The sequence below is a fragment of the Larus michahellis genome, unplaced genomic scaffold, assembly GCF_964199755.1.
Source record: "Larus michahellis unplaced genomic scaffold, bLarMic1.1 SCAFFOLD_34, whole genome shotgun sequence".
NCBI lineage: Eukaryota > Metazoa > Chordata > Aves > Charadriiformes > Laridae > Larus > Larus michahellis.
The window spans coordinates 585,389-610,455 of record NW_027436399.1 but is presented as its reverse complement, the minus strand read 5'-3'; the positions used below and the strand labels follow the sequence as shown (position 1 = coordinate 610,455).

Sequence of the window (25,067 nt, the reverse complement as noted above, 5' to 3'; positions counted from 1 at the left end):
CAGCTCTGCCCAGGAGCAGCTCCTCTGCCAAGCGCAGCAGGGCTGAGGGCACTGCCTGCAGGCACCCGAGAGGAGCCAGGCACAGAGAGGATAAAGGCAGCTGGGAGTGGGAGGAGAGTTCTGAGCTCGTTCTCTCCTGGCTTCTCTGGTGTGGAGAAGGAGGCCGTGCTTCCGAGCAGGGATGCCCTGCTGCACCATGGCAGCGACAGTGAAGGAGGGCTGCCTTCTGCGAGGGACTGTGGCAGGGTTTGAAGACAGGTGGGTGTGCAGGCAGGGGTGCCCAGGGCTGTCCTTGAGAGCAGGGTCCCTGCAGCCCAGGGCTCTGTGTGCCGGGGCAGGGACTCTGCTGCTTGCCAGGGTCAGCTCTCAGCCTGCCCAAGGAGTTCCCCCCCGAGCGTCTGTGGGGAGAAGCTGTGGGGAAAAGGAGAGACTCCCCTCAGGGCAGGGTCCTTTGGCTCTTTTTCGAGTGTGTGCTGTGTGGGTCAGGGCTGCCCACAGCTGCAGATCTCCCCCAGAGCACTGGCAGAGGCAGCATTTACAGAGGAAAGACAAGGCAGGGGCTGCCTGGAAGATGAAGACATTGCAGGGTCTGTGCTCTCAGCTGTCTCCTGAGGGAAAGGAGCTGTCACTGTTCCACTGAGGGATCAGCAGATCTGCCAGAAAGCTCACAAAGTGCCTTCAGCCCCTCCTCTCCCTACACACAGCACCAGCAGCACCTTTGCTTCCAGCATCAGGCTTTCTCTCCTCTCCTCCTGAGGAGCCACAAAGAGGGAGATGGCCCTGGGCAGTGCCCTGCTGCCAGGAGGGGTCTGCAGGGCAGAGCTGAGCCCCCAGCGGGTGGGATGGGCTGTGGGAGCAGGGACAGGGAGGAGACGTGGGCACAGAGCAGCAGCTCCTGGCAGGGGCAGCTCCAGGCAGCAGAGACATGGGCAAGGGCTGGGGGAAACTGCCAACACGCACTGGGGAGGGGGCGTTCAGGCATCTCTCTGTTGGTCCTTCACTGGAGACGTCTTCTGGGCATTCTCTGCTGGGCAATGAGCTGACTCTCCCCTCAGAACACCTCGTCTCCGGGACCCCAGACTCTCTGCTTTGCCTGTCCTGCTGGGCTTGCCAGCTGCCCCCAGAAAGGCAGAGCTCTCCTGTGGGTTCCTAGGGAGGGCTGAGCCTTTCCTTGGGGGTCGGGCACTGTCCTCGCAGAGTCCTTTGATTGTCTCTGTGAGGGGTTGTGTCCTGCTCTCTCCATCACAGCTCTAACTCTGGTTTGGGAAAGAGAAGAATTTTTATATTTGTCCTTTCAAACAGTGCTCCGCTGTTCCCATATGAGTTCAGTTATTTGTTTGGGTTTGTTTTTTAAGAGGAATTTGTGTGTGAAGTCATTTTCAATGCAGCACAAACAGAAGCGCAGGGTAGATGGAGAAAAGACTGATGGACACTGCAGCTCTCCTGACTCTGCACTAAACAACAGAGATTAGAGCCCTGTGTCCGGTCCTGTCTTAAGACTCCACATTTTCCACATTTTCAGTCATAAAAATGAGGATTTCTTCCCCTAAAAAGAACAGTTACCGGACGTGATGGTAGAAAATCAAAAACACACAGAAAAGGAGACTGTCTTTGCTATAAGGTGTCTGTCCTAATTTTTTTTCTGTTTTTTTCCTCCTTTGGACAAGGCCCCCATGCTAAGAAAGAGCAAATGTCCAACAGCAGCTCCATCACCCAGTTCCTCCTCCTGGCGTTCGCAGACACACGGGAGCTGCAGCTCTTGCACTTCTGGTTCTTCCTGGGCATCTACCTGGCTGCCCTCCTGGGCAACGGCCTCATCATCACCGCCATCGCCTGTGACCACCGCCTCCACACCCCCATGTACTTCTTCCTCCTCAACCTCTCTGTTCTGGACCTGGGCTCCATCTCTACTACTCTCCCCAAAACCATGGCCAATTCCCTCTTGGGTACCAGGGCCATTTCCTACACAGGATGTGTTGCACAAGTCTTTTTTTTCTTTTTCTGTGCTGCAGCAGAGTTTTATCTTCTCACCATCATGTCCTATGACCGCTACGTTGCCATCTGCAAACCCCTGCACTACGGGACCCTCCTGGGCAGCAGAGCTTGTGTCCACATGGCAGCAGCTGCCTGGGGCAGTGGGTTTCTCTATGCTCTCCTGCACACGGCCAATACATTTTCCCTGCCCCTCTGCCAGGGCAATGCCCTGGACCAGTTCTTCTGTGAAATCCCCCAGATCCTCAAGCTCTCCTGCTCACACTCCTACCTCAGGGAAGTTGGGCTTCTTGTATTAGCGTGTTTTTTAGCTTTTGTGTGTTTTGTGTTCATCGTGCTGTCCTATGTGCAGATCTTCAGGGCCGTGCTGAGGATCCCCTCTGAGCAGGGACGGCACAAAGCCTTTTCCATGTGCCTCCCTCACCTGGCTGTGGTCTCCCTGTTTGTCAGCACTGCCGTGTTTGCCTACCTCAAGCCCCCCTCCATCTCCTCCCCATCGCTGGATCTGGTGGTGGCTGTGCTGTACTCCGTGGTGCCTCCAGCCGTGAACCCCCTCATCTACAGCATGAGGAACCAGGAGCTCAAGGATGCCCTGTGGAAATTAATGACCAGGTTATTTTCTGCAGCAATAAACTGTCTCCTGCAAATCACTCATAATGTAATTCATTATACGCCAAGCCCGTCTTCTATAGCTTTGGTTCGGGGTTAGGTAACTGTGTGTTAGGTTTGGTTGAGGGTTTTGGCTTTTCTTACCTTTTTTTTTTTTTTAAATTATATACTTTTGTCCTCAAATAAATGTCATTATTTGAGATTTTTTTTTTTACTACCTATCTATCCAAATTTCTGAGACTCACAGAATCATGCCCAAAATCCTTCTTCTCAGGCCTTTTCTGGAGCTGCAGGGGTAGAGCCTGAGCGCCGAGGAGGAGGGGAAAGAATCCCAGTACTTGCAGAGCACCAGCACTTGTTCTTTGCGGGGCTGCTCTATTTTCACTTCCACACTCGCCTTCTGAGCCCCTGTGTTGATCTAAGGCCTGAGTGCTCTGGCAGCTTGGTCATGGTGCTGCTGTGTAGCAGCTCTGTGATCACAGGCAAGGAGAAGCAATGGGCACCTCTGAGAAAAAGCTCGTCTGCATAACAGAGTTTCCACCATGAAAGGGGATCTGCTCAGGGCAGCGCAGGAAGGATCAGGTCTTCTTCCACAGTTGCTGTCAAGAGCGTTCCTTCAAACGTGCCCTGGTGAGGGATGCCCAGTAAAGAGGTAAAGAGTGTGTGTGTGCAGGGTGAGGGCACACACAACAGTGTCCTTGCACAGCCACACCTCCAGGGACAGAACTGAAGGACCAGCAGAGCGGGGTCTGGTCTGTGCCTTTGTTTGCTGGACACCCCGGGGAAGCTGTCCCAGGGCAATCGTCACAGAACAGACACCTGAAACCACCATTTGCAGAACTGGACGCCTACGCAAACCCAGAGAGGATGTTTGTCTGCCTGTGGAGAGACACCGAATAACGAGGTCAGAAGTCCCTGTTTGCATGGTTCAGAGGAGATTTCGGCATGCACACCGTGTGCATGTGGGGACATGAACCCGAGAGAGCACAAACACCAGCAGCTGTTCTTAGAAATGCCCAAAAGTGCTGTGGGACAGGCCGTGTCCCTTCATTGGAGAGTAACGTCCCCTGGGAAACCCCCTGAATGCAGCACTGGGATGGGCTTCCTTGACCCCAGGTCCCTGTGTCCATTCCTCACGCCGTGGGGCATCTCAGAGAGGTGCCGAGCAGCGAGACACAGCGCGGGGCTGAGGTGCTGCCGGCCTCTGGGAGTGGCAACAGGAGGCCATGGAGTCTGCTGCAGGGCCTCTGCCCGTGCCAGGGAAGGACTCGTGTCTCTGAACAGCCCTGCCAGAGCCCTGACAGTGCCGTGTGTGTCTCCAGGAACACCCGTGTGCTACCTCACCCTCCCCTCTCTTCATGGCCTGTCCCTTTGATGACACGGTGTGACAGAAGCACCTCTGTGGAGCATCTCCCCTGTGCAGTCCGAAAGGGTTCTGCAGGCGTGAGCAGCATTGCCCTCTACAAGATGGCATTTCTCACCTCTCACAGAGCACAGAGCACGTCTAGGGAGTAGGAATGCAGTGAGAGGCACACACCCTCCATGTTTCACCTCTCTGAACGTCCTTCGCAATATTTTTAAGCACCTGACAGAGAAGCAAATGTCTTCAGAAATAGGTGGGCTGGGCTGTTTGCACCAATGCTGAAACTCTCCTGATGTGAAACCATTACATTCATCATGGACTTTGTTTTCATAACCTGCTTTTTAGACCCATTCTTCCCCTGCCTGCACTTGGGGGCAGCTCTCCTGCCCAGCATGGGCAGGCAGAAGGCCTTCTCCACCGGCTCCTCTGCCCTCCCTGGAGCCACTCCTTTCTGCGGCACCCCCACCACTGTCAGTGGGATGCCCAGAACAGCCCTCCTGAGAGAGTTTAACAAAGCCCTGTTTCAACACGCACCTCACCCCTGCTCGATCCTCTCATCTACAGCCTGAGGAGAAGGAAGGATGGGGGTTGGGAGGAACTGACAGAAACAGCTTAGGAAAGCTGTCGGCTGCAGAGAGATCCCGTTGCAGTCGTGGGCTTGTAGGAAGAAATCACTTCTGGTTTTCTTCTGAAGCGGCCCCCAAGGATCTGGACAGTGAGTATTTTGTCCTGGGCACTCCTCTGGCAGCATGTCATAGTGAGAAGGCTTTTGGTGTCAGGGAGATGGAGAAGGCTGGCCAGTGCCATTGTGAGACCTCTCTCCAACACCTTGGAAAGGCCAGAGCCATCTGAGAGCCTTGGAAAAAGCAGAAATGAAACCAGTTTTCAAAAAAGCAGGAAGGAGGATTGGGACAATGACAGACTGGCCAGCCTCACCAGGGAAGGGGATATGACAAGTCCTCCTGCAGCCATCTGCAGGCACTTGAAGGACAAGAAAGGGATGGCAGAAGACATGTGGGAGGGAAAAGAAGGGGATGTTGTGTACCCGGACTTTAGCAAGGCCTTTGACATGGTCTTCTGTAGTCTCCGTATAGCCAGGTTGTTGACAGCCGGGCTGAAGAAGTGGACGATGTTGTTGGTGGAAAGCTGTCTGAGTAATGACAGAGGGACATCATCTGTGGTACAAAGTCCTTCTGGAACCCACTTACTAGTGGCATCCATCAAAGACCAGCCCTTGACAACTACTATGGAACATTATTACCTCTCCGTATGATGGCAGACAATGCACTTTCACCTCCTTTGTAGATGATGCCAAGCTGGGGGAGCCCTTGAGGAATCCCACCCTGTTAGCACTGTTGGTGGCAGGAGAGTTGGGAAGGATGACTGTGGTGGGTTAAACATGGCAGGGCACGGAGGGTCGGAAGGGAGAAGCGCAGAGGGATGGCACCTTTGGGAATGAGCGCACAGGAGAGGTGACCCAAAGCTGACTAACAGAGTACTCCATCCCACCTGCACCTTGCTCAGTATAAAAGCTGAGGGATCACAGGGCTCAGGCTCTTTTTCCAATGTCAGATGCCAGCTGGAGGAGCGGTGCTAGAGGAGGCTGGGAAGCAAAAGCGTGGCTGTGATGTGACAATTCAGGGCAGCACTTGACCAGGGGCTGGTCCCAGGCAAATGGCGCTGGAGCCCCAGTGGTCCTGCTGTGGCTGGGACATTAATGGCCCCTGCGAGCGGGGCGGGGGCAGGGGCAGAAGGAGATGCCCTGAGCCGGAGAGGGAAAAAACTAAATGGCCCAAGCGGGGCAGCAGCAAAGCGAGTCACCCCGATTTCAGCAGAGGCACAAAGAGCCACCTTGAGCGGGGCAGGAGTAAATCCAGGCACCTGGTGTAGGGCAGGGGCAAATGGAGCCTCCCCAGGCAAGAGAGGGGAAAAACCAGCTGTCCTGAGGGGGACACGATGAAAAGAAGCCACCCAAGCAAGGCTGAGGCCACACTGGATGCCCCAAGGGAAGGATATAAAGAAGAAAGCCTCCCCAAGTGGAGCAGGAGGAAAACTCCCTGCCCTGAGCTGAGCAGGAGGAACTCAGTGCCCTGAGCAAGAGTGGGGAAAACTAGAGGACGCAGGAGGTGCAGGGGCCCAACTGGTGAGCTCAAGGAGGGCAGGAATAGCAACCAGCTGCCTTCTTGGGGCAGAGGCAACACTCATTGCCCTCCAGGCAGGTCGTGGGGTTAAACCAGATGCTAAAAAGCCACCCACAAATGGCTATTGGATCTGGAGGGTGGGAGAGCAGCTGGGTGGGGGCCTGGCAGCCACCCAAGGTGCACCCAGTGCAGTTGCTCAAGGTGGTGCTTTTGTAGCACTCCTTCAGTCAGCCTGTGGCTGGATCTTCTGGAGTAGATAAAATCACAGAATCGGGGAATGATAGGGGTTGTAAGGGACCTCTGGAAATCATCTAGTCCACCTCCCCTGCCAGAGCATGTTGAGCTAGAGCAGGTTGCACAGGAATGCGTCCAGGTGGGGTTTGAATATCTCCAGATACAGAGGCTACAGCACCTCTCTGGGCAGCCTGTCCCAGTGCTCTGCCACCCTTGAAGTCAAGAAGTTCTGAACCTGTCAGACACCAGGTGCTTTGCTGCAGGAGTCTCACAGACACAGTCCTGTACCTGGGAAGAGTGGAAAATAAAGTCCTCAGCCCCTCGACTGTGCCAGCCAAAGCTGTGAAGGGGCTCGCTGACAGCCCTGGGCAGGTTTTTATGCCTGGGGCTGGTGCGGCTCCAGGCAGAGGCGGGAGCTCTGTGGGCAGATGAGCAGCCCTTGGCCAGCAGTGCCTGGGGCAGCCCAACAGCCGCCGGCTGGTGGCTGCAGGAGGTGCCCCAGCTGCGGTTGCTGAGGGGCCACAGTGTGTCCCCGTGCGTCTGGGGGTGGCCCCTGTCACAAAGGGGCAGTGATGTGACACCTGGCCGCTGCTTCTGAGCTCACCTCGCCAGGGCTTGGCATCCTCAAGAGCGGGCCAGCCAAAGCTGGCCAGCCAAACCTTCCATCCTTTTCTAAAGGTAATGATGATTTGACCTTCAGGACAGATCATACAGGAGGTAGATATGGGATCAAAGTGATGGCTGGTCTATACCTTCGGAGCTTTAGGATGAGCTGTTATAGCTTTATAGGCTGGCCAGATACGCGCTATGGGTAGAGTTCCTATTTGCTAATTGTTATTTCTTCAACACATCCTAGGGTGGGTAAGTAGGGGTGGCAGTGTACTCTGAGGCTTTGAGCTCCGTCTGGAATGAGAAGAAACCCATCCTGACGGATGCGGTAGGAAGAGAGACAGAAAAGGAGCACAGCAAAGGCAGCTGTTAAGGCAGCGGCTGAAAGCCGGTCCCTCCTGTGTCCAAGGGGGCAAAGTGTGGGGTGGAGAACCAGAGGGCTCTGCTGCTAATGGCAGCCAGAGGGAAGCAGCAGGTCCTCTTCAGAGAAGGTGACACCCAGTGCAGTCTTCCCAAAGGGCCTTGGTAACTGCTGTCAGTTGGAGTCCTGCGACAGGGACAGCAGGGCCGTCAGCTGCAGCTCTGCAGCGGTTGGAACTACCACTGAAACGGTGCTGGTGGCGGATGCTGTTCTCTGGGTTTAGTTTGGGATTTTTTGTAATTTATTTTGTTGAGGTGCAACTATTTCTTTGCACTCAGGTGTCAGGATTAGCACTGATCTTCTCTTTCTGGAGCATGTCCTGGCGTCCTTCGTCATCCAGAGCTTTCCCTGCTGTTCCTGAAGAGGAACGATGGCCTCAATGGGGCCACCCATCGCTCCTGTGAGTGACGACTTCACCATCAGGCTTGGACTTTGTGAAGCCCCAAAGGCAAGGGACGTGTCTGGTGCTCCGTCCCTGAATGTTGATGTACCAGCAATCGAGAGAGAATTCTGGGGTGTCAGTCATGATTCATGAGCCAGTTTTGACATCTCACGTCATGACTTCTCATCATGATGAGACTTGAGGGGTGCCCCCATCCATCCCCCAAGTCCATTCAGCACCCAAGCACATCATCAAGGCCTTTCAGCCTTCAGTTCCCTGAGTGTGTTCTGCACTCCAGTTTGGGAAGAAAAGGCCTATTTTCACCCATGGCAATCAGGAAACTCCCTTTTATTGCAGAGATACCACAAAGGAGGCCAGCATTACCATGGTTCCATCCCATCTCCTGAGTATTCCATCCCATCTCCCATGCTCAGTGTAAAAGCTGAGGGATCAAAAGGTCCGCTCTTTTCTTTAGTGGCTCTCTTTGTTCAGTGACTGATGCCTGAGGAGGACCCTGTTTGTCTGCCTTTGATCCTGATCTGTGCGTTCCTGAATCTATATCCGATATCCAGTTCTTATCTGGTGCTGAGTCCAGTCCTTGACTTCCCCAGTGCCTGCCATTGACATCTCCCTGGGAGCCTGAAACTGTTTTGTTTGCATTATATCTATTTCATTATTTCCTTTATATTTTATTATTAATATTTCATTAATGTAACTACTTTAATGAACTATTATTTTTATTACAGTAACCATTTTTTTCTAAACTCATAAATCTCTTATCTCTTTTCTGTGTCTCCTTGGAGTGAGAGGTGGGGGAGAGCATCTGTCATCTCACCATTGGCCAATCTGCCCCAAACCACGACAGCCCTCCTGTCCAGCTGGTTTTTACCCATCTATTTATCCATCCATGCAGACCATAGTGTGCTGACATTGAACATTGTGGGGGATGATGCTGAAAGCCTTGCTGACTTCCAGGTAGAAGACAATCATTGCTCTTCCTTGCCCAGAAATCCTCTCCTTTCTTCAGAAAACGTAAAAAGGATGGCCAGGAAGAAGCTACCTTGGGTAAGTCCAGGGTAAATCACCTTCTCTTTCAGACACCCAGAAAGGGGATCCGAGTGGGCGTGCTCGGGCACACAGCCTTCTGTCACCCTGCTCATCCTTTGGGCCTTTTTGCAAGGTGCATGCAATGTTTGGGTTCTTACAGTAATCAGGGAGTTCCCTCAGACTCCGTGACCTTTCAAAGATGATGGAGAAGGGCTTCACAGTGACACCGTCCTGCTCGCTCAGGTCCTTGGGAGCCTGCCCCTCCAGCCCCATAGGCTGGTAAGGACTATGTTTGCTCAAGTGACACCTGAATTGATCCACATTCACTGCTGGTTATTTTCTTCCAGACTCCTGCCTTGAGGAGCAAAGGGCTGAGAGACCTTGCTGGGGAAGACTAAGGCAAGGGGGATACAGTATCTCATATTTCTCTACACCTGTTCTTACTAAATTCTGCAGTGGCCACAGATAATCTTTGTTTTTTTTCTTGAATTCTTCTGGAAGTACTAAGAGATCCTCTTGATGTCCTCGAAGCTCTTGCAAGGGTCAACACTAGGGAAGCTTTGGCTCCTCTAAAGCCATCCCTATTTCTAAATTCCTGCATCAGTCCTTGCATCCACGTTCCTTCCTTAGCCAAGCTGCTCTCCTGAAATGTCTGGTTGTTTTCCGGCTTATGGATGTTGACAGTTCTTATGCTTGGAAGATGCTTCTCTGAAAGACCAACTGTACTGAGCTCTGCTGCCTTTGAATACTGCTGCCCATGGGCCTACCACTGAAAGTCCCCTGAAGAGGCTAAAATCTTCTCCCGGTATTTCATGGTCCCTACAGCCAAAGCTGACACTGGTTTTCGCATCCCTGATCAGCACTTCCTCTTTTGCAAGGACTGGATTGGAGTGAGCATCACCTTTGTTGGTCTGCGCCTGTGCAAAGAAGTTGTCCAAAGAGACCCCAACACCAGCTGGACAGTATGCATCCTGCCATGCTCACCTGCCAGTGAGGGTCATTAAAGTCTCCAATAGCACTTGGGGTCATGGATCTGAGGACTTCCATGGCTCGCTTAAGCAAACCTTTCTCCACTTCCTTACCCTGATTGCAGGTGCTTTGTCTCCCACGAGGGTGTCACACTAACAGGCCTCTCCTCTGACCCTCACTCACAAGGGCTCACGCAACCTGCTGCGCATCCCGTAGAGGAGCTCCACACATAGAACAAGCTCCTGCACATGGAGGGCATCTCCCTCCTCATCTTCCTGGCCCGTCTCTCCTGAAAAGCCCCTATGCACCATGGCAGCACCACTGTGAGCTGTCCCACCACCCCTTGCCACTTATTCCACCAACGTACAAACTCTAGGATGGCACATGGGACTCCAGCTCCTCCGGTCTGTGCCCCAGGCTGAGGGCACTGGTGCACATTTGGTCTGCAGCACCTGAGCTGGAGCACTGGGGCCAAGCTTGGACTTGTCCCAGGCAAACCCAGTACCAAGTGCCCAAGACCCCACACCTGCTAATGCTGTGCTCGAGACCAGAGACATACTGGATGCGACGGCAGGCGGCAATGTGAAGGCACTAAACGAGAAAACGCTGCTCCCTACAACACCAGAAAAGCCAGGCTGGGCTCTGTAGCCCTGGAAGAAGCAGGCTTTGTTGTCTGTAGTGTTGCTGAAGACCTGTGCTGGAGGTGAAGCTGATCTCCAGGATGACAAGGTGCTGCTCAAAATGTCCTTGCGCGTGGATAAGCTGTGATCCAGGAACACTGTGAAAATCACTCACCTGTGTCGACTGTCTCATCAAGGGCCTCAGGAAAGGATTGTTGAAAGAAGAACTGGGAGAGTTTGGCAGCAGCCAAATCATTTGAGACCCCAGTGTGATAGGCTTCCTGTTCATGACCTTCTCTGCATCAGCTGAATGGAGATGGGTGAGACCGTGCCTCACTGCAGTGGTGGGTTTCAGTCGCTGATCCACGGAAACTGAACGTGCCTGAGATGCCACATAGGCTTGCACAAAGGAACCAAATCGGCCTTCAGTGCCCTCTGAGGTGTCCCTCAGGCATCTGCTCTGAACACCAATGGCTTTCCCATAGGTCCTGTGCGGTCCCTGCCAGCCTGTGCTGGAGAGCGCTGGCATCTCACTTAGCACCACAGGCCTGTGTTTGGCCATTGAGAAGCTTCCTGAATTGGGTTAAGCCATGTAGGGATGTCCGTGAAACAGCTGCCATTACAGTCAGTGGAGAGCTAGGAACTACAGCTGATGGAGAAGAGAAAGAGAGGGACTTAGGTCCATTTGCTCAGCTGATGACCTCTGTAGGCTGCTGTAGATATAAGGAAAAGGAAAGGTTTTAGTTGTCTTAAACGTAAACACCTGCTGTCATTTCCATCTGCCAAAGGAACTCCTCACAAGGCTCCAGGATGGTGCCCCCCGATGCTGCCTTGTCTCTCAGCATTGCTGCATTAGAGCTTGCACAGTGTCACCAGGTGTTTCCACCTGAACAACACCCTCAATCTCCATGAAGTAGCCTGAGAGCTGAGACAAGGAGCTCCCATACAGCTGCCTGTATTTGTGCACACCTGAACTGAGGCAAAAAGAATCCCACCTCCTGTGGGTTTGTGGAAGGAACAAGAGGGAGTCCTCTCCTAGCCCAGGACTTCAAACCCAGGATGAGATGCCTCAAATGATTCAGCTGCATCACTGCACTCACCAGGGGTAAAGAGCTGTCTGGGTGTCCTGTCTAATGGTGAGACAAGGAAAGGCTATTCTCATGCCTAACTCTGTCTCTGGTAATAGAAACGACACAGCTGGAAAGAAGTGTCTCTGCCCAGCTGAGGAAGGGAACCTCAGTGCTGACTTCAGCCTGTTTCCCAGCAGGTTCTCCTGAAGCCCCAGGGACACCTGAAGGGAGGCCAAAGTGGGCAGAGAAAGGGCTGCCTTGGGCTGGTCCTCTGCTGCTGAGCTGGGCTGGGCTCCTGGGACAGAGGGAGCTCATGGCAAGCGGGCAGCACTCCTTCCATAGCACTGCAGGGAGACAGCTCTGCCCAAAGCGCAGCAGGGCTGAGGGCACTGCCTGCAGGTGCCAAGGGGAGAGGAGCAAGGCAGAGGTGTTAAAGGCACTCTAGGAGCGGGGGGATAGCTGAGCTCTCACTGCGGGAGGAATCTTCACAGCCCTCTACATGGTAAGTCTCTGGCTGCAGGGTACTGAGTTTGGTGTTCTTTGGAGGACATCCTAGACCTGGTTCATCCCGCAGCCTGCAGGACCTGGCAGGAGGATTCTCAGAGATTCCCAAGTAGAGGAGGAGGACGTGCTCTGGAGCAGGGCTTCCCTGCTGCACTTCAGCAGGTCGGGGCACGGTGGTTTCCTTGTCTTTGGGATGACTGCAGGGTACCAACCTGGGTGTGCAGCCAGAGGAGCCCAGGGCTGTCCTTCCGCAGACGGTCCCTGCACCCCGGGGGATCACTGCCAGGGCATTTCCAAGGAAACTTTTCAAGAGGCTGGTCAAAGTGGGGATTACCTGAAAGGGAAGGAGTCTGTGCTTTGAGATGAGTCACCTTGTTTGGCTGGGTGGACAGTGGGAGATGGGACTTTATTTTCCCACTCTTGCGAAGGCACGGGGTCGCCCACTCCCTTTGAGTTCTCTGAGCCGCCCCTTTGCCCCTGTGCAGGCAGAGATGCCCTGGAGCAGTTCCCTGCTGCCAGGAGGTGTTTGCAGGGCAGAGCTGAGCACATCGCAGGTGGGATGGAGTTCTCTTTCTGTGAGCACTGCAAAGGAGGAGACCTGGGCACAGAGAAGTGGTTCCCAGCAGAAACAGCTCCAGGCAGCAGAAACCTTGTCAGAGAGGGAGAGGGAGGAGATCCCAGAAACGTGAGGGGAGGGGGGATTCGGGCACCCCCCTGCCATCCGCTGCAGTGCAAGCACCTTTCCTGCAGCAGCTCCCAGGTCTCCTCTCCCACACAGTGCAGCCCCCCACTCTCAGCGTCACAAACACTCGGCCATCACTTTCCTTCCCAACAGCTCAACCAACACAGAGGGAGATGGGGATTCAGCTTCAGCTGAGACACAAGCACTTGGGTCCTGCCATGCAGATGTTTCCATGGAGGAAAAGCAGCCAAATCCCCTCGCGGACTTTGGAGCCAGGCACCAGAGTGTGCCTGACTGGAAAAGACCTTTTAGGACACCCCATCTTAAAGACATTGGGCTCTTTCCCTGAGGGGGCCCTGCTGAGCTGCAGGCTGCCCTCCAGAAGGTCACAACTCTCCCATGGCATCTCTGTGTTTTCTAAGTACCCGACAGAGAAGACACCACAGCGCTAAGGCCAAGGAGATGCCACGGGACGGCTGTAGGTCGGCAGCTGCAATGAGGCCTCTGTGTCCCTGGCTGGGAGGGGAGAGATGAGATTCCTCTGCTCTCAGCAGTGTCCTGGTCTTCTGGGGGGAACACCTGGGTGTTACTGTCCTCCAGCTCAAAAAGGTGCCTGCCCAGGGCAGCTGGGAGCAGGGCTGAGGGACAGGTCAGCTCTCCACACTCTTCACTGAGGGACAGTCCCTTTGCCTGCCAGCACCCACAGGATTTCACTTGGAGTGCAGCAGGAATGCTCCAAAACTCCTCAGCTCTTGTGTGACAACTGGAACAAAGTCCACAAAGCAAATTCCCCTCAACTTTGCTCTGCCGTCGGGTGAATTAGGAGTGACAATGCTGAAAAGCTCTTCGATATCAAAAGTGGATATAGGCTAAGATCACCCCGTCTTCCTATCGACCAATTGCTGTAGGCAGGACTGAATCCTGCAGAGCCCCCTGCTCCCAGCAGCACCCTCAGCCAGCACCAACCACAGCTCATGAAAGGGACCTGCCAAAGGTCTACTTGAAAGAGGAGAGGAACTTTCAGAAGTTTTTCTGAGAAACTGAATAGACTTTGGTCTCTTCTTTGAACAGGTCCCCATGTCCAGAGGACAAATATCCAATGGCAGCTCCACCACCCAATTCCTCCTCCTGGCATTCGCAGACACACGGGAGCTGCAGCTCTTGCACTTCGGGCTCTTCCTGGGCATCTACCTGGCTGCCCTCCTGGCCAATGGCCTCATCATCACCGCCATCGCCTGTGACCACCGCCTCCACACCCCCATGTACTTCTTCCTCCTCAACCTCTCCCTCCTCGACCTAGGCTCCATCTCCACCACTGTCCCAAAATCTCTGGCCAATTCCCTGTGGGACACCAGGGACATCTCCTACGCAGGATGTGTGGCCCAGGTCTTTCTGTTTGTTTTTTTCATGTCAGCAGAGTATTTTCTTCTCACTGTCATGGCCTATGACCGCTACGTTGCCATCTGCAAACCCCTGCACTACGGGACCCTCCTGGGCAGCAGAGCTTGTGTCCACATGGCAGCAGCTGCCTGGGGCAGTGGGTTTCTCTATGCTCTCCTGCACACGGCCAATACATTTTCCCTGCCCCTCTGCCAGGGCAATGCCCTGGACCAGTTCTTCTGTGAAATCCCCCAGATCCTCAAGCTCTCCTGCACAGACTCCTACTTCAGGGAAGTTGGGCTTCTTGTGGTTAGTGTCTGTTTAGGCTTTGGTTGTTTTGTGTTCATCGTGCTGTCGTATTTGCAGATCTTCAGGGCCGTGCTGAGGATCCCCTCTCAGCAGGGACGACGTAAAGCCTTTTCCACGTGCCTTCCTCATCTGTCTGTCATCTCCCTGTTTCTCAGCACTGCCGTGTTTGCCTACCTGAAGCCCCCCTCCATCTCCTCCCCAGCTCTAGACCTGGTGGTGGCAGTCCTGTACTCAGTGGTGCCTCCAGCAGTGAACCCCCTCATCTACAGCATGAGGAACCAGGAGCTCAAGGATGCCCTATGGAAACTGGCTCAATGGACGTTGTTTCACCATTAATAAATTGTCTCCCCTTCTCCGCATGTTTTCTAGACTTTCTCTTAGGCAATAAGCCTGCTTTTTTCTCTTGCAGTCATCCTGCTTCTGTATAATTTTCTGGGCTTGTACCACTTGTCTTGAGGTTTGTTCCAGTTGTGTCTGACCCTTGCACAACACTGTGTCAAAGGTGACCTGTCTAATAGCAGCTCTTCAAGAAAAAGGCATCTCCCAGGTGCAGTGCCTGGATGCTAGGTGCTTCCTCCAAAGGTGCTGCCAATAAAATGTCCAACGAACTGGTCTTTCAAAGAGTCTCTTCTCCCTGTGTTCTCCCTGTGTTTGGGGTTAAGCTCACTGTACTATTGGGTTCCGTGGACCAAATGTTCTGGTTTGAAAGGCTCTCTTCTTGTCTCCAGTGGTAGTGGAGATGGTGCATGAGCTCCCGATTACCTCCTCAGGCTGCTTCACATGTGTCAGGACTTATGGCATACAGCAGACTCTATGGAAATGAATTGGGACGTGTGAGGAGAGGATGGGGACTCACCACGTGCCCTGAGCTGGGAGTGAATGAAGACACAGGAGATGAAACATCCACAGAGGTGAAGTCCCCCACAAGCAAAACACTAAACTGAGGTATGCACAAACAAGGACTCTGCAATGCCCAGAAAGTCAGTGTGGATCCGGTAGGCGTGGGAGAGGGAGGCTGGAGAGGTGTGGGAGCTGCCGGAGGACCCTCAGGGCCAAGGAATGTCATGCTGTCCTGGGGAGCGGGGCTGATGTGAGCAGAGGAGGGGGCAAATTCAGTCAGGGTTGGGGGTCACCTCAAAAGGCTATCAGGAGAGGCAGAGAGTGACTAGCCTGTTTTCCTCATTGCCTTGAGGCCAGCACTAGCCTGGGGCTGATGGGGAGGCTGAGCTCCTTGTCTGCCCCCCAGGGGCTGTGTGCCCTTCAGAGGAGCTGGGGCTGTGGAGTGAGTGCCGAGAGCTCTGCAGCGACTGTGGTGGGCACTGCTGTGGGACCAGCCCAGACTGGGCAGCTGTGCTTGGCTGGGCAGGGGAGAGGGCAAGGGCTCTGGAGAGAGATGAGGAACAGCTGGGATGGGCTGGTAAAAGCCTGGGAGAGGAAAATGTCAGTGTAGAGCTAAGTTGTGTGAGTGTGCAGGGTGTGGGCGCTCCAGGTGTGGCCTCACCAGTGCCAAGGAGAGGGGAAGGTCACCTCCCTCCATCTGCCAGCAATGCTTTTCCTGCTGCAGCCCAGGAGGCTGTTGGTCTTTGTCATGGTGGTGCATTGCTGGCTCATGCTCAGCTGTTTGTCCTCCAGGACCCCAAGGTCCTTCTCTGCAGAGCCACTATCTAGCCAGTCAGCCCCCAGCATGATGCCCACAGCGTGGCTAGATCACAAGCTGTCCTCCCCCAGGGACTTTCTCAGCAGCAGCTTGTCCTTCTTGCAGATCAGCTGCACCTCTGCCATAGGTCCCACAGTGCTTCAGAGTAACCTGGGACAGCAAACCCCTCTCCTGCCAGGGCTGCGCAGCCAAGGCCTGTTTCTCTCTGGCCCTGGGGACTGCAGCTTTTACTCTCGTTGTGGGAACCTCATCCATCATTTTGTGTCCACCTGCCATCCACTCCAGCATGCCTCTGCAGGGTTTCTGGCAGGAAGTGTGGCCTGTGGGGGACCCCCACCGGAGCAGGCTGCGAGTGCACATTGCTGGCTCATGTTGAGCTTCTCATCCACCAGCACACCCAAGTCCCTCTCCTCAGGGCTGCTCTCAAGCCATTCTCCACCCAGCCTGTATTTGTGCCTGGGATTGCCCCGACCCACGTGCAGGACCTTGCACCTGCCCTGGTTGAACTTCATGAGGTCCACACAGGCCCATCTCTCAAGCCTGTCCAGGTCCTTCTGGATCGCATCCCATCCCTCCAGCTTGTCAACTGCTTCACACAGCTTGGTGTTGAAACAAAGAACTCTACACAACAGCACTTGGATACTGTGAAGTCCGTGTTCTTTATTCAGCTTTCTTGTTGCCCTTGATGCCTCTGGCCAGATTTGACTCTCTCTGGGCTTTAGCTCTCCTAACATGATCCACGGCTGCTTGGACAATTTCTCTGTATTCCTCCCAGGCTACCTGTCCTTGCTTCCACCTTCTGTAGGCTTCCTTTTTCTTTGATTTACCCATGGTAAGTCCATGCTGATGGTTCTTAGCACAGCTGCCAAATGGGCCACACTGATGCACAAGTGGAGCTGGTACTCCCAAGAGGCAGAGCTGGACAGAGATGTGAAGACCAGTCTCAGCCTTGGCTGTAGTGACCATCAAATGGTGGTCTCCCAGATCTCCAGGGGAACAGGGAAGGAGAGGAGCAGAGCATAAACCCTGGACAGTAGGGAAGGAGGCCTACTGAAGGCACTGGCAGGTGGGCTCCCATGGAAACCATGTCAGGGCCCTGAAAACATCCACAGGCCTTCATGGCCCTGAGCAGCTTCACCTGGGGCCTCCTCCCACCCCTCTGTCCATCAGCTCAGGATCCCCTTTAAGCCCAGGCCTGAGGTTCAGCCCCAGCTTGATCTACGCTGTAGGTGTAAAGGTTCTCCAGACACAGCCTTGCCTGTCCATGGACCTTGTTGGTTTGCTCTTGCAGGCTGACTTCCCAGCTTGATTCTTTATCGGGTGGACCACGAAAGAACTGCCATTCACTGAGCGGCCCTCCAAGTGCCAGACCCCAGCTGATTCACAGGGGCCTAGGGCCTTTCTGCTTTCTTTCTTCATGTCACTTGGTCAGGTTTGGGGAGGAGAGGAAGAAAAGCATGTGAGGTTTCTGGGTGCCAATGACTGAAAGTGGGAAGCAGAAGCATCCCATGTGAAGTGATGTAAAGGCTAGGCTAGTTCAACACTCTTATTTTCAACTCCTTTCTTGGAGGCTTTCAACCTTCCACAGAAATCTGGAAGCTCTGAGATCCCTCCATCTCACTCTCTTTTAGCAATTAAGTTGATAGTAACCAAGCCAGAGGCTTTGTTTCCATTCTCTTTACAGCCTAAATCACCACTTGGTCTGGAGATGTGGAGAAGTTTGTAGAAGAACAAGAAAGACAAGAAAGTGGCTGCTCCCAGGAATCTCAGGAGGCATGGCATACTGATAGCTTTGTTCAGGAAGCTGGTCAAATGCCTCAAGGCATGACCAATGCTGGTCAAATGTTGCTCAAGGCTTTATCCCGTAGGAGATGGAAAACATCCAAGGACAGAGATGGCACAATGTCACTGAGAAACCTCCTGCAATGCTTGGATGCCCTCACAGAGGAAAAGATTCTCATTTTCTTTGTCCTGAACCCTCCTTATTTCAACATCTGACCATTGTCTATTAACCTCCTGCCAAGCACCACTGTCACAAGCCTGGCTCCATGGCCCTGAAAATGTCCCCATAGGGACACACAGGCTGCTATGAGCTTCCCAAGACCTTCCCTTCTCCAGGCTAAAGAAGGCCCTTCCCCTTCAGCCCCTAAGCATCTTGGTGGCCAACCGCTGAACTCGCTCCCAGCTATCACAATATTCCTGGCTGTGATGTGTTGACCATGGCCAATGGCCAATAGCCCAGCAGCCACACAGTCGCTCACACTTTCTTCCCCATTCACAAGGGGGACAAGGCAGAAATAAAGTGTGAAAAGTTTTGGGTCAACATAACAATTTAACTGGTGAAGAGAAGAGATTAAAAAAAACCTCAACAAGTGAAATGGAGACCATCACTCAACACCTCCCACAAGCAGACTAATGCCCAGCCAGTCTCCAAGCAGCAGACTCCTTAAACAATAAAAAACCCCATCATCTTCCTCCTGTGCCTCAAGCTTTTATTCCTGAGCATGAGGTCATATGGTATGGAATATGCCTCTGGTCAGTTTGGATCAGCGGTCCTGGCTGGGTCCCCTCTCAACTTCTTTCTCACCTCCCACCTACTCACTGGAGGGAGCAGAACAAAGAAACAGAGAAGGCCTTGACACCATGCAAACTCTGTTCAGCAATACCCAAAACACTGGAGTCTTCTGAGTTTTCTCAAGTCCCACGGGCATAGGAAACAGCCATCCTCCGGGACTTCTTGTGGTCTGGTCCAGAAGAGAAGCCGTGCGGGGCTGGCCTTTTTCCTTTAGGAGCGTTAGACCAGCAGCCCATGGAGGACCCCGGTGGAGCAGGCTCCTGGCAGGACCTGCTGCCCAAGGAGAGGAGCCCATGCTGGAGCAGGTTTTGCAGCAGGACCTGTGGCCTGTGGGGGACCCACACTGCAGCAGTCCACGCCTGAAGGACTGTACCCTGTGGAAAGGATCCACGCTGGAGCAGTTTGTGGAGAACTGCAGTCAGTGGGAAGGACCCACATTTGGGCAAGGTCAGAAACGCAGTGTTATGAACTGACGGCAACTCCCATTCCACAACCCCCCCTGTGCTACTCGGGGCAAAGGTAGAAGAGTTCAAGTGACCATGAAATGATAGAGTTTTCAATTCTTGGTGAAGCGAGGCGGGCAGCCAGCAGAACTGCCACCTTGGATTTCCGAAGGGCAGACCTTAACCTGTTTAGGAGCATGGTTGAGAGTGTCCCTTGGGAGGCAGTTTTGAAGAGCAAAGGTGCCCAGGAAGGCTGGTCGTACTTCAAGCAGGTGCTCTTAGAAGCACAGGAGAAGGCCATCCCCATGTCCCGAAAGACGAGCCGATGGGGAAGAAGGCCAGCCTGGCTAAATAGAGAGCTTTGGCTGGACCTCAGGGAAAAAAGGAAGGCTTACATTCTCTGGAAAAGGGGCTTAGCAACTTATGAGGATTATCAAGATATAACAAAGCTATGCAGGGGGAAGATTAGAAGGGCCAAAGCTCAATCAGAACTCAGCTTGGCCACTGCAGTTAAAGACAACAAGAAGAGATTTTTCCAGTATATCAACGGAAAAAGGAAGACTGGGGAAAATATAGGTCCACTGATGAATGAGACGGGTGCCCTAGTGGTGGAAGACACAGAGAAGGCAGAGTTACTGAATGCCTTCTTTTCTTCGGTCTTCACTGATAAAGCCGTCCCTCACGCATCCCATGCCCTGGAGGCAAGGGGGAAGGTCGGGAGAGAGGAAGACTTTCCCTTAGTTGAGGAGGACCAGGTCAGAGACCACTTGGCCAATCTGGACATTCATAAATCCATGGGCCCTGACGGGATGCACCCGCGAGTGCTGAGAGAGCTGGCAGATGTTATCGCTAGACCGCTCTCCATTGTCTTTGCAAGGTCATGGGGAACAGGAGAGGTGCCTGAGGACTGGAGGAAGGCTGACATCACTCCAATCTTCAAAAAAGGCAAGAAGGAGGACCCAGGGAACTACAGGCCGGTTAGTCTCACCTCTGTCCCTGGGAAGGTAATGGAGCGACTCATTCTGGATGTCATCTCCAAACACGTAGAGGAACAGGAAGTTATTGGAAGTGGTCAGCATGGATTTACCAAGGGCAAATCATGCCTGACCAATCTGATAGCTTTCTATGATGTTATAATGGGTTGGCTGGATGAGGGGAGAGCCGTAGATGTCATCTACCTTGACCTTAGCAAGGCTTTTGACACTGTCTCCCATAACATCCTCATTAGGAAGCTGAGGAAGTATGGGCTAGATGAGGTGACGGTGAGGTGGATCGAGAGCTGGCTGAGTGACAGAACTCAGAGGGTTGTGATCAGCGGCACAGAGTCCAGTTGGAGGCCTGTAACCAGTGGTGTCCCTCAGGGGTCAATACTTGGTCCAATTTTGTTCAATATATTCATCAATGACCTAGATGAGGGGACAGAGTGTATCCTCAGCAAGTTTGCTGATGATACCAAGCTGGGAGGGGTGGCCGACACTCCAGAGGGCCATGCTGCCATCCAGCGTGACCTGGACAGGCTGGAGAGCTGGGCAGAGAAGAACCAAATGAGATTCAACAAAAGCAAGTGTAGGGTCCTGCACCTGGGAAGGAAGAATGCCAAACACCAGTATATGTTAGGGGCGGACATGCTGGGAAGCAGCTCTGAGGAGAAGGACCTGGGGGTCCTGGTAGACAGCAAATTATCCATGAGCCAGCAGTGTGCCCTTGTCGCCAAGAAGGCCAATGGCATCCTGGGCTGCATAGGGAAGACTGTGGGCAGTAGGTCGAGGGAGGTCATTCTCCCCCTCTACTCTGCACTGGTGAGGCCACAACTGGAGTACTGTGTCCAGTTTTGGGCTCCCCAGTTCAAGAGGGACAGGGAACTACTGGAGCAAGTCCAGCGTAGGGCAACCAAGATGATTATGGGACTGGAGCACCTCCCTTATGAGGAAAGGCTGAAAGAGCTGGGACTCTTTAGCCTGGAGAAGAGAAGGTTGAGGGGGGACCTGATTAATGTTTACAAGTATCTAAAGGGTGGGTTTAAGGAGGACGGAGCCAGGCTCTTTTCAATGGTTCCCAGTGACAGGACAAGGGGCAATGGGCACAAGCTGGAACATAGGAAGTTCCATTCAAATACACGGAAAAACTTCTTTACGGTGAGGGTGACAGAGCACTGGAACAGGCTGCCCAGGGAGGTTGTGGAGTCCCCTTCTCTGGAGATTTTCAAGACCCGCCTGGATGCAGCCCTGAGGGATGTGCTTTAGGTAATCCTGCTCTAGCAGGGGAGTTGGACTAGATGATCTCTAGAGGTCCCTTCCAACTCTGAAGATTCCGTGATTCCGTGAGTTAGGAATGAAGTTGAGCCTGGGAAGAAGGGAGGGAGAGAGGGGGGAAGGTGTTTTGAATTGTGTTTTATTTCTCACTGTCCTATTCTGTTACAATCAATTGGAAATACATTTAATGAATTTTCCCAAGTTGGGTCTGTTTTGCCCATGGCAGTAATTGGTCAATTAATTGGTAAACAAATGATCCTCCGAGTTTATTGCTATTGACAAACATGGCGAGAGTTGCCCTCATGCACAAATGCAGTTACTCATGGTGAAGGCAGTCAGGTTGGCCAGGCATGATTGACCCTTGGTAAGTCCATGCTGATGGGTTTTGGACACGTTCTGCTGTTGGTGCCCACAAATGTCACCCAAGAGGACTCCAACTGATGGCCCGCTCCTCACCGACATGAGCTTCTGCAGCCTCTGGTTCCCTGGGGTGCACTATTGGATTCTTCCAAAGACGGGTGCACCACTTGCTTGTCCTCTCTCACAAGAGACCTCTGCCAATCCCATGACCTCTCAGAAAGGATATTCCAAAGAAATATTGATCTTCCCTGTGACGCCATTACAACTATTCTCCCTGTTACACAGTGCAGTTAGTTTCTCTAATTTTTTGTCTACTTGTCCTGATACAGTGACCATTTCTAAAGTCACCTTGTCAGATCCAGACTGTCTCGGCAAAGGCCCTTTCCATAATTCTTCAGTTTTCTTCTCCATTTACTCTTTGTTCATCCAGGTACCTCTTGCCCACGCTGCTGCTTTCACCTTCAGGGACTGAACAGCCTGACTGTCTCTCAACAGTCTAATTGCCTCCTTAGCCAGCTCTTTAATTATGTTTATATCTATTGTTTTTTATCTAACTACCTAAGTTTATCCCTTGTAGAAATCAACCTCATTAGTGGTAGCTTGTACTTAGCATATGATTACAGAATATCATTTATTGTTTATGAAAACTGATTGTGCTTTACTTTTCTTTTCTGAAGAATGGGGAAAATTCTCCTGTGCCTGGGTGCAGCCAGGTCTCTAAGGGGCTCAGGTGGGAGATGGTGCAATGGAGCTGTAACCTGCAGCTGCAGAGACCAGTGGAGAAGTCTGATGCAAGGAGCAGTGATGCAAGTCCCAGGTGGGCAATGTCAGAAATGGTGAGGTTGGGGAGGTGAGGAGCAAGGCTGTCCATCCAGCGATGGACATCAAGGGACTGCTTTCCCTAGGTGTCCAGACTTCCTGAGGAAACACTCTGCACCAATATCAATCAGAGGATGCTTCTATCACCTCTTCTGTAAAGTGAAAAGTAATAAAATATATCCTTTAACAGAAAAGATCATTTTTATCAGATGCATTTTGAAATCTTCCTACTTCATTACACTATGAAACCTCTCCAATTAGCTGTACAAGTCTTGAAGAAAATTACAAAAAGAGAAGCTTGTTAAGGCTTTCTGTCTTTTAATGAGCCCCATGGGGTATTTGCTGCTGAGTCCACAGACCTCAGATACTGAGAGAAGGTTGAACAGAGTGCTCAAGAAATCAGAAGTCAAACTCCAAGTACCTGGAAGCATTAATGAGCCCCACTGAGGGCCATTCCTGACAAAGCCTCCCCAGGGACTCGTTAGAGCAGATAATTGCAGGCTGTGATTGCAGGTGGGCAGAGTGCAGGTGGCTGTAATGCTGAAGAAACCCTTGCTTTGTTTGATGCAGCAGAAAGGCCAAGCCCTCAGCCCCAGGCCCTGGCAAGGCAGATCCTGTCCCTCGCTTGTGGCCCAGGGCTCTTCCTGGGGCAGAGGGATGTGAGGGGGAGCAATGCCAAGTGTAGGAAAATTCTGTGACACCTCCTGGCCTCCCAGAGAAGGGGCGAGGAGGAAACAGAGTCCTGAGGCTCAAAACAATCACAGACTCATGGAATCATCTATGTTGGAAAGGATCTTTAACATCATTGTGTCCAACTGTAAACCCAGCCCTGCCAGGTCCGCCACTAAACCACATCCCCGTGTGCCGCATCTTGTGGCGCTGCGCTCTCCCGCTTCTGCCCCTCCCCAGCTCCTGCTCAAGCCATAACCATCAGTGGGAGGTGTGATGAGTGTCACCTGGACTTTGGGGGATGGCTGGCAACACAGCCAACACACTGTCTGGAGTGGGGGCCTAGATATTTTGTTCCCACGCGAATATGACTGTAGGTCAATTCTCTTACTCTATAAATAGTGGACAGCCCAAGAGTGCTTGGAGCTCTCCTGCACGGCCATGGGCTGCACGCCAGGATCTCCCCTTGAGCAGGGATGCTCGCTTAAGGTTCTACTCCTAGACGTCGAGAGATTCCTTGCCACAACAGGTTCTTGGTAGGTGCTTAATAGAACGTTAAACTGTGAAATCTTAGCTAAGTGATAGAAAGGATTGATTGCACATATATAATCCTTTAGACATAAACCGTTAACCAAGGCTGGGACTAGCATTGGATCCAGCCACAGGCAGACTCCTCTCCGAGAAGGAGTTTAGAAAGCAAGTTGAGCCTCATGACTCAACGGGAGGGTCTCCCTGACAGCTTGTCCGACCCTGTCCTCTATGCAATAAAGAATCAAGTGTACCTTGTCATCACATCCCATAAAACACTGTCGCGTTCACTACTAATTTTGTTAAACCACTGTTTGTATATTAATAAATATTTCACTCTTCATGCCCAGGCATCTTAGCTTTGTTGGACGCCCTACCAGTGAGCCCAGAAGCCTCAACCCATGGAAGAGAAATCCCAAGACATTTCACTGCTCAGAAAGTAAAAGCTGGGGGGGAGAAGCCTTGGGACCATTAGTGTGGATGTCCCACCACCTATGTTAGAGTCCAGAAAGTTTCCAAGATGAAGAGACCACACAGGCTCCAAACACAGCCACAAGCCTCATTTTGGCCTACAAAGGTATTCAGAAGGAAATGACTTCACAAACACAGACCCCAGTCATGAGCCTGCTGCTGGACAATCATGTGCCCAAGCAGCAGTGATCCCACAAGCGACCTCTAGCCGCTGGTGTGTTCCATACGTGCTGGCGTGTCCCATACTGTGTGTTGCATTCATACGCGTGCTGCTGGCATGTCCCATACTTGGGGCCTCACGAGAACCAAGCCTGGTCTTCAACCTGCTGGCCTAAGGAGTGCTCTAGAACACAGGGCTTCAAACACCCACGAGCTTGCTCATGGTCCCTCAGGTCCTCAGGCAGCAGCAGCCTCACAACTGGCATTCAGGCCATTTGCCTGCTGCGGGGCTATCAAGGACTCAGGCAGAAGTGACCTCCAAATCAATAGCTGCCTGCTTCTGGCCTATCAGAGATTGTGGCAGCACTGACCTCATAACCAACATCCACACCACGTGCCTGCTGCTGGCCTGTCAGGTACTCATGGAGAAATGACCTCGTAGGCACCGAACCCAGCCTTGAGCCTGGGGTTGGCCTGCCACCAGGTTCCTGCCGTTATAGCAGCAGTGACCTCACAATCAACACGCCAGGCCTTGGCCTGCTGCTGGCCTGTTGGGTTCTCAGGCAGAAGGGACCTCACAAGCATCTACCCTAGATGTTGCTGGACTGCCATGTCCTCACAGAATCATGTAGATTGAAAGGGATCTTTGGAGATCGTCAAGTTCAATCCCCCTGCCCTAGAGGGAGTCAGCCAGAGCAGGTCACTTAAGAAGATGTCCAGGCTGGGTTTTAGTATCTCCACGACAGGACACTCCACAGCCTCTCAGGGCAGCCCGTGCCAGGGTTGTGTGTTCTTGATGCCA

At 52.8% G+C, this 25,067-nt stretch overlaps 2 protein-coding genes across 2 annotated transcripts; both read left to right on the top strand.

The window, feature by feature from the left end:
* The first annotated feature begins 1,690 nt into the window (after positions 1-1,690).
* On the top strand, positions 1,691-3,196 carry LOC141737375 (olfactory receptor 14J1-like). The gene has a single exon (XM_074572062.1). The coding sequence runs from the start codon at positions 1,691-1,693 to the stop codon at positions 2,699-2,701; it is 1,011 nt and encodes a 336-aa protein (XP_074428163.1). The 3' UTR covers positions 2,702-3,196.
* Positions 3,197-11,841: 8,645 nt separating this feature from the next.
* On the top strand, positions 11,842-14,668 carry LOC141737304 (olfactory receptor 14C36-like). The gene is made up of 2 exons (XM_074571984.1): positions 11,842-11,959; positions 13,715-14,668. Exons 1-2 carry the CDS (start codon positions 11,957-11,959, stop codon positions 14,666-14,668), a joined length of 957 nt encoding a protein of 318 aa, XP_074428085.1. The 5' UTR covers positions 11,842-11,956.
* Positions 14,669-25,067: the final 10,399 nt, after the last annotated feature.